At 40.7% G+C, this 9,943-nt stretch overlaps 1 protein-coding gene across 1 annotated transcript; it reads left to right on the top strand.

Annotated features, from left to right (window-relative positions):
- Window positions 1-19: 19 nt before the first annotated feature.
- LOC131696251 (uncharacterized) lies at window positions 20-1,748 on the top strand. Its single transcript, XM_058984801.1, has 2 exons — window positions 20-1,693; window positions 1,740-1,748. Exons 1-2 carry the CDS (start codon window positions 20-22, stop codon window positions 1,746-1,748), a joined length of 1,683 nt encoding a protein of 560 aa, XP_058840784.1.
- Window positions 1,749-9,943: the final 8,195 nt, after the last annotated feature.

Below are 9,943 nucleotides of genomic sequence, written 5' to 3'. Positions count from 1 at the left end.
ATTTACACTGCGAGTACTTATGGAGACGTTCAACCGCTTCAGTCAAGCTCATAACTCACAGAAGAATGCCTACGTAGCATGTGCTTCGACAGGAAAGGCAGCCGTTGCCATTGGAGGAACTGCCGTGCATTCTGCATTTCGCATCACAATGTCACGCCGTAGTAATTCAAAGCTAAGCTTCAAAACACTCCAACTTTATCCCAACGCTTTCACCAATGTTAAAGCTATTATCATAGATGAGGTGAGCATGATTGGCGCAGATGTACTCAACACCATACACGCACGCCTTCAAGATATAACCGGAAACTACGATGATCCATTCGGTGGAATTAATATAATATTCAGCGAAGACTTACGGCAACTACCGCCAGTCAATGCAAGATCCGTCTACAAGGCATGTGGAAACTCATTCCACGGGGCTGTCCTGTGGCAATCGCTCGACTTTTTCCCGCTGGTAACAGTTATGCGTCAAACCGATATCAAATTTTCCGATATATTGACCAAGATCGGCAACGGTTTGCGATTAACCGCAGAAGAAACCGAATTGATCGAGGGTCGTTTTCGCACAGCCGAATGGTGCAAACAAAACGCACCAAGGGCAATTAGACTTTATCATCGGAACGTGGATGTAGAGCAATACAACAACGAAGCATTAAACGCACATGATGCACAAGACTGCATTGCCGACGATGTGTTTGCGGGATACAAAAATGCTGATCAGCTCGCTAGTTCTCGTATTAAGCTTTACAAGCTGAGCGTCGTGGAAACAGGAGGCATGCCGTATTTGCTACGCCTTTCAGTTGGTATGCCTTATATGATAACTACCAATGTCGACGTTGAAGATGGCGTAGTAAATGGCGCTATCGGTGAGCTGAAATGCGTTGAACATGTTGAGGATGACTCCGGACGACATATTGCCAAGCTGTGGATGAAGTTCGAGAGCGAAGCTGTTGGAGCTGCATCGAGGATCAAGTCAAGACCAGCCGTTTATTCTAGACCCGGTATCCTGCAATCTGATTGGACTCCTATTTCGAAGCGATCTGCGAATATCAAACTGAGCGGCACCATCAAATGCAAGCGTATCCAGTTTCCAGTCGTGAGTGCATGTGCTCTGACTGTACACAAGTCACAGGGCGGCACATTCTCTGAGATTGTATATGACTACGACAAGGGCCAGGACCAGCAGCTGGTATACGTTGGTTTGTCGCGTGTTTCATCGCTTCAGGGTCTTTACCTGACTAATCCCACCAATGCCTTCAAGTTTCATCACGCTAAGGGTTCTAATTCACCGAAAATGCAAGACCTGCGAAATGAGCTGCAACAATTAGGCAATCATCGTTTGCGTACACTTGGTGATGAATTATGCGAGGTTATAACGAATAGTGATCCTGCTAGTACGTTGATAAGTCTCAATGTACAAAGTTTGAAGGCCCACGCAATGGATATCGCTATAGATAGGATTTTAGCTAGCGTAGACTTCCTCGCCTTTAGTGAAACCTGGCTAGACGATTCTTTTTCAGTCGAGGTAGAAGGCTACAGTTGCGTCATCCAATCGAAGCGTACCGATACGAGAGCTGGTGGAGTAGCCATATACAAGAAGAACAAGACATCCATAATGGCTATTCCTTATACCATCCAACAACAAGCACACGCCGAGGACGCTTGCGGTGACATTTGTGCAGCAATGGTGACGGTAATGGATACCAGTATTCTTATAATTTCAATATATATTTCGCCAGGAACGCTAGGCAGAAAATTCCTATGGTGGTCACAGGCGACTTCAATATTGACGTATCCAGACAAGAAAACAAAGATTTTATTGATTTTATGGATATATTTTTCCAATTAAGTGTAACTACGCGAACGAATGAGGCAACCACACTTGGTGGTTCGGTATTAGATTTAATATTTACGCATAATTTAAGCGCGGAATGCACGCGATATTGTTCTTATTTTGCATATCATAGACCAATATTATTTGTACTATCAATAGAAGCACCCGAACCATAATCTGCATCTTAAAACCCATCGCTGGAATGAGACGATCAAAACTTGCAACGACAATTACGGTCGAAATGGATTATACCCCATTTGGCATAAAATCATTTGGCATAAGGTCGTTTGGCATAAGGTCATTAGGCATAAAAGTCATTTGGCATAAAGTCATTTGGCATAACGGTCATTTGGCATAAAAGTCACTTAGCATAAGGGCCATTTGGCATAATGGTTATTTGGCATAATCACTGCACTGAAACGAATACTTTAGACGGAATATTTTTCACAAAATCAAAAAAAAATCAAGTTGCTATTATTTATATTGAACAATAATGTATAAATAACAAAAAATACAAAAAAATATAATAGCGTATACAAGGTGTTGGGTTTGCTTGCAAAGTACTTCCACTTCCGCCACTATAAATAAATTAATAAAATACTTGCCGCCGCCTAATGTGGCTACGCCACATCGCTTTCCGTCCGTGCTGTCCGACTTCGCTGCCGCTCAGTCGGACTTAAACTAGCTATAGCCCCTATGTTTGAGTAATCCGGGCAAACGAGTGGATTACAGGTTTGCTTGCAAGGTTCTTGCGCTTCCGACACTATAAATAAATTTAAAAAAAGACTTGCCGCCGCCTAATGTGGCTACGCCACTTCGCTTTCTACCCGTGTTTATGTCAAATGACTATTATGCCAAACGCACGTTATGCCAAATGGCCATTATGCCAGATGACTTTATGCCAAATGACTTTTATGCCAATTGACTGTATGCCAAACGGGCTTATGCCAAATGGCCTGACACCGTCGAAATGGCCCAGCCCAAAGGTAAGTTAATTTTCCATGCATCGGAACTTGAAAAGTTGCATACAAATGCACATAGGAAACTGGACACATATAATAAATATTTATTTTCAGATTAGGACAACAAACCACCAAATCCATCACGAATAACGACACCTGGTGATAGTCAGTCTTACGCGGATCAGCCTTCACGCAAAACGGTCCTTTTCAGGACCACAAAACACAAAACGGTCCTTTTTAGGACCACAAAACATTAAACGGTCCTTTTCAGGACCCCAAAAATGTTACAAAGAATTTATTTTGAAATTTCCAGTAAACATTCATTCAAAAAGTGCATTGGTTCAAAGTATCCATGAATGTCATATGATATGCCTAAGTTTAGTCCTACGTCAACACCGCGGTTATGCCCCGAACATTACCCACTCCTAGTTTTTGACATCTGTCAGTCGGTCCAACTAACGAATCAAATTCGTTGGTTGGACAGAGGTGTGGCCCAACCAGCGAATCACGACTGTACTGCTACAGATGAAATATTACACGAAATATATTATTGATAACTCTATTGAATAACATTTATTGCTGCTTTGTTAAGTCTGCAGTAACCTAATTGTACTGAAAGTTTTTCTATTTCTCCAAATGATAGAACTAAAAAAATACTTCATGCAGTCAGCCTTCCATATAAAGATTGATGTACCATTTTTGATTGGCAGTCACTGATTTGCTTATGTTCTTCTTGCATGCATTAAATATACTGCAAAGAAAACGAGTCAGTAGGTCAGTTTAGTAGAAAAAATTTCCATAATATATTCAGTCACATTCAGTGTGTCCGAAATATGCTTGGAACACTGTCCAAATTAGTTTGGAAGGGTCCGAAATGTTAAAAATTCATGCTGTGAAGAAATGTCATTTTCGAGTTTATGTCAATGAATAAAACATCCATTCGCAGTTTTCTTTCAAGAACAGTAATTTTGGAGCAGACTCGTGCATGTATTGCATTGAAAAACATAGGCAAGCAAACAATTTTTGACGTATGTTTTAGTTACTTTAATAAAACTCGGGTTTATTTTGAGCTACGTTTTATTAACCAATTGTACTCGACGATAGTCTACATACAACTAACTTAATGGAGGAGAAAACATAAAGATGCCTGAGTTCAAGGGGCTAGCAAATAGTAATATAACATGCTCCTTTTTGCCTTTCTCAATAGAAAGGTATTGCAATTGCTCTGAAAACCGACATTTTAACGGAGGCCCAGAGGGCCGAGTGACATATACCATTCGATTCCGTTCATCGAGTTCGGCAAATGTCTGTGCGTGTGTATGTATGTGTGTGTATGTATGTGTGTTTTTATGTGTGTGTATGTATGTATGTGTGTATGTGCAGACATGTCAACAAAATATCCACATCGGTTTCTCGGAGATGACTGAACAGATTTTCACAAACCTAGCCGCAAATGAAAGGTTCAACGTTCCCATCGGCTGCTAATGAATTTTATTTTGATCCAACGTTTGGTTCCGGAGATACGAGTTGAAGAGTACGATTACATATAAAATCGTGTTTTAATTTGTCCACATCAGTTTCTCAGCATTTTCTTAACCGATTATCAAAAACTTAGTCTTAAATGAAAGGTACAACGTTGAATTTTGTGTGGGTTTGACTTCTAACTCCGGAATTACAGGATGATGAGTACGATCACGCAGAAAAGCCCGATTTCAACGAATACTGCGATAAATGTATAAAGATGATTTTTTTCAAAAATGCGACCACAACTGTCTGGATTTATAGTTCTAGATCACTAACAGTCATTCAAAGTCTCTTTGGCCACATTGGCCACTATCGCCGGATCCGTCGGTCCAGGCGGAAGTATCCAAACTCAGAATAACAATTACATCGGTTTCTCGGAGATGGCTAGACCGTTTGGACCTAGGGGCAGATCACTTGTGGTGCATTTTTAAAAATCTGCGAAATTAAATGCATTTATTTCCATCAAAATAGAAATTCATAATGTATTTTGCGTTGCGTGAAATGTTTTTGCGTTGCCTGCAATGTGGTTTGCGTTGCGTGTAAGACGTCAAAACCCTACAGAAAAACTAGCCCTACATTTAAGGTTGCACAGAGAAAGCGCAAAATTCGCAAACGAAAAAAGCAGTTTTTTTCCACACCGTATGTCAGATCTTCATAAAAATCAATCAGCCTATGTAGAATGTTGTTACAGTACTGCTGATTGATTTTTATGAAGATCTGACATACGGTGTGGAAAAAAACTGCTTTTTTCGTTTGCGAATTTTGCGCTTTCTCTGTGCAACCTTAACAAAACGTCGAACAAAGTGGATCAGCGTAGGACGTTTGTTAAACAAACTTTTCTGCGAGGGAGTGCCAAGCTGATGCAAAAATGGAAATTAAATGCATTTTTTCTAATTTGATGCAAATTTGTTATACATTCTTAGAGTGATCTGCCCCTAGGTTTGGACCAAACTTAAATGAAAGATTTTACTACCCCGTAAACTGCTATTAAATTTAATTCTGATCCGACTTACGGTTGCGGGTTGTGGCAAGCGGTCACAGAAAATTCCGATTCAAAATGATACCTCGATGAAGGCAAAAGGGTAAAAATTTCGCTAAAATGAATATATCTTTGTGTCAAACAACTTACATTAGCAGTTCTAGGTCACTGACGGCCAACGGAAGTCTCGTCGACCGCATTGACCCTCATAGACAGTTCCCGAAGTGCCCCGGAAGATTCGCCACCTATGAACATTAACAAACTTACATCAGTTTATCGGAGATGGTTGGGACGGTCTTCACACACTTAATCCCAAATGAAAGATATATAATCGCCATATATGTCTATAAAATTTCGTACGGTTCGGCTATACGGTTCCGGAAATATAGACCGAACCTTCCGGTCACATATGAAATTCCCGCATAAGCCGGAACATTTTTAATGTAGAATACATTTAAGCTTTCAATATAGGGGTCCCGTTTCAAAATATCGGCTGCGGCGCCGCGTCAGATTTTGAACGTTAATAACTTTTATCATACTTAACAGAATGATTTGATTTTTAGGCCAATTTGTTGCAAATATGTTCCTCTATGCTGTATTAAAATTTGAAGTATGTATAACATGCACTAATAACACAAAATTGTGTTTTGAAAAAAAATTCGAAAACGACCCGGAAAAGTGAAAATTTTCAGCCCATCCCGCACAGAGCCGTCACAATGGTGGACCAACCGAACAATAAAATAATGAAAAGTTTATATATAGGTCCACTACATGTTTGTTTATATGATTATTCGCATTGGGTTGCTTGACGAGAGCAGTTGATGGGGGAAAGACGGCATATTCCTTTGGTTAGGCCATTAGAAGCCGGACGGAAAGGAAAGGCTCATGCACGGCACGAGAACGAGCGAGAAAGCGATTGTAGTGCATATTAGCGCGATTATATAAATATCTGTCGGTCGATTTTTCTCATCATTCGTATTCGTTCAAGCACTAGCAAGCAGCCAGTCCACCGAAGGAAAGCAGTTGGCGATGACGACGGTCGGAAAAAGTGCCCCAGCTGTCTCATCGACTCATCGCAACCCGATCAGGAACTGTCGCCCTGCAAGAATTTCGCCCCAACTAAAGGGCAACAGAGCAACTAATCTGTAGGCTATCGTTCCAGCGTCTGGGTCGTGAGATTGTGCAGGACTGCAAAGTCGAGCTACGCTTACAAAGCTCAGTCGTAATGATGCCCCGAGAAGCCAACGATGCCTACTTGGTCGGTTTGTTCGAGAACGCAAAATAGTGCGCCAAGCGCATAACTTTCAGGCAAAATACATTAAATTGGCTCAACGTGTCCGCGGGGAGTGCGTCTGAATTATGCTCCCGCAATAAAACGAACGGTTCTTTACAGGATCAATTAATTGTGTTCTAATAAGAGTTAAACTGAAACAAATAATTTTCAGAAAGCTATATAAGAAATTGAATAAAACTGAACATGCAAGTTTGCTAGCACTGGCCACTAGATTGAAGGCGGTGGAAAGACAGAATATTCGTTTTTGTTATGCTAGTATTGGTAGCCGGACGGAAAGAAAAGGCACAGCACAGGAATGGCACGAAAACGAGCGAGAGAGCCATAGTAGTGCTATCTCGTGTGTTCATATATGAATATTGGTCGGTCGGTTTTTCTCATCATTCGTATTCGTTCAAGCACTAGCAAGCAGCCAGTCCACCGAAGGAAAGCAGTTGGCGATGACGACGGTCGGAAAAAGTGCCCCAGCTACTGGTGACTCATCGCAACGCGATCAGGAACTGTCGCCCTGCAAGAATTTTGCCCCAACTAAAGGGTAACAGAACAACTAATCTGTAGGCTATCGTTCCAGCATCTGGGCCGTGAGATTGTGCAGGACTGCAAAGTCGAGCTACGCTTACAAAGCTCAGTCGTAATGATGCCCTGAGAAGCCAACGATGCCTACTTGGTCGGATTGTTCAAGAATGCAAAATAGTGCGCCAAGCGCATAACTTTCAGGCCAAATACATTAAATTGGCTCAACGTGTCCGCGGGGAGTGCGTCTGAATTATGCTCCCGCAATAAAACAACGGTTCTTTACAGGACCAATTAATTGTGTTCTAATAAGAGTTAAACTGAAATTTACATTTTATGGTGTATAACAAATAATTTTCAGAAAGCTATATATGAAATACGATGTGTGGAACGAAAGAAAGAGAATTTAAATTATCCTCTCTCGCTCGTTTTCGTGCACTACTTTTCCATTCCTTTCTGCTGCTAATACCATCATAACTAAAACGAATGTGGATGTTCCCCCACCATCCCATAGCCAGTATCAGCGCTAACAAATAAGACAAAAGAATTTAAATTTGTGAAAATCTTTTCCTTCCTTCTTTTCAAATATGCAACATTCTTTGAAAATATTGTTGGACTGTTGTTATTGAAAAACTGAACATGCAAACAGAGCGATAGTAGTGCTTTCTCGTGTTTTCATATATGAATATTGGTCGGTCGGTTTTTCTCATCATTCGTATTCGTTCAAGCACTAGCAAGCAGCCAGTCCACCGGAGGAAAGCAGTTGGCAATGATGACGGTCCGCAAAAGTGCCCCAGCTACTGGTAGCCCATCGCAACTAACTACCGATCAGGAACTGTCGCCATGCCAGTATTTCGCCCCAACTAAAGGGCAACGGAGCAACTAATCCGCTGGATAACATTCCAGCGCCTGGTTCGTAAGGTTGTGTATTACTTCAAAGTCGAGCTACGCTTACAAAACTCAGGCGTAATGAAGCCAGTGATGCCTACTTGGTTGGTTTGTTTGAGGATACAAAATAGTGCGCCAAGTACGTAACTTTCTCGCAAAAGAAATCAAACTGGCTCACAGTGTCCGCTGGGAGTGGGCGTAAATTACAATAAAAGCAACGGTTCTTTTCAGGACCAATCAATTGTGTTCTAGTGAGAGTTAAACTGAAACTTTCATTTTAAGATGTGTAACAAATTTTCAACAAGCAACATAATACGTTGTGTGGAAAGAAGTAGCTTGCACACGGAACAAAAATTTAAATTATCCTCTCGCTCGTTTCGTGCACTGCTTTTCCATTCCTTTCTACTGTTATTATCAGAATTACCAAAACGAATGTGCGTGTTCCCTCATCATCCCTCTAGTGATCTGTGTTGCTTCAATTGCATGTGTTTAAGAGAAATGTTGAAGTCGCATGCTTCTATTCGAGCTTTTTGGCAGCCTCCGTGAACTAACTGCATTAAATGATTTTTTTGTGCAGCTCCGTGCTAGTAGTAAACAAAATGGCCGTACCAGTGTCTGATTCGTGAGATTGTGCAGGATTTCAGTCGAGCTAAGCTTATAAAGTTCAGCCGTAATGGTACCCGAAGAAGCCAGTCTTGTCGTTTTGTTCGAGGCTACAAAACAATTCGCCAGGCACGTAACTATCATGCCAAATATATCCAACGATCCAGCGCATCACCATCAACACCAACGCCGATACCAAAGGAACCACCATTATTACCATAGAAAATTATTAGAACCACCATTATTACCATAGAGAATTATTTGAAAATTTCCCATTCAAACGTGATTCTGTTGAATATTATTAGATTTAAATTAACGTCTCGAATTGAAATCACGACGCTCCGGTTATGTCACAGACATTACCCACCCATCTTTTTTTATTGTGACCACGACTAACGGTTTAATATAGACACCCCATTTCAATATTTCGGAAGGAACAGAAGGTCGAGTTTGGAAAGTTTGTAACTTTCATTGTACTTAACCAAATTACACAATGTTCGCACTAATGATTCAGAAATATGACCAGGAATCTTTTATTAGATTTGTAAGTATGTATAATTTACATGAATAAAGAAAAATTGATTTTCAGGAATCAATTATTATCTGTTCTGCCATTGGCCAGTACTATGCGACTTCCTCATGCTAACAATTCATTTCATCGTTAGCCATCTCCCTCATCAAGGCCAACAACGCCAACAAAAACGGTCCTTTTCAGGACCACCATCATTTTTGTAAAGAATAATTTGAAATATTCCTCGCCCAAATCACCTTTTGTCCGAAAATTCCAATGAGTATCAACATATTTGAAGAACGTGTTCCTTATGTATTCTACATCTCTCCGGTTATGTCGCAGACATTACCCACCCATCTTTTTTTAATGTAGAATACATTTAAGCTTTCAATATAGGGGTCCCGTTTCAAAATATCGGCTGCGGCGCCGCGTCAGATTTTGAACGTTAATAACTTTTATCATACTTAACAGAATGATTTGATTTTTAGGCCAATTTGTTGCAAATATGTTCCTCTATGCTGTATTAAAATTTGAAGTATGTATAACATGCACTAATAACACAAAATTGTGTTTTGAAAAAAAATTCGAAAACGACCCGGAAAAGTGAAAATTTTCAGCCCATCCCGCACAGAGCCGTCACAATGGTGGACCAACCGAACAATAAAATAATGAAAAGTTTATATATAGGTCCACTACATGTTTGTTTATATGATTATTCGCATTGGGTTGCTTGACGAGAGCAGTTGATGGGGGAAAGACGGCATATTCCTTTGGTTAGGCCATTAGAAGCCGGACGGAAAGGAAAGGCTCATGCACGGCACGAGAACGAGCGAGAAAG

The sequence above is a fragment of the Topomyia yanbarensis genome, chromosome 1 (genome assembly GCF_030247195.1).
Source record: "Topomyia yanbarensis strain Yona2022 chromosome 1, ASM3024719v1, whole genome shotgun sequence".
Taxonomy (NCBI): domain Eukaryota; kingdom Metazoa; phylum Arthropoda; class Insecta; order Diptera; family Culicidae; genus Topomyia; species Topomyia yanbarensis.
The sequence above is the reverse complement of the archived record's forward strand: the minus strand, read 5'-3'. Positions and strand labels throughout refer to the sequence as shown.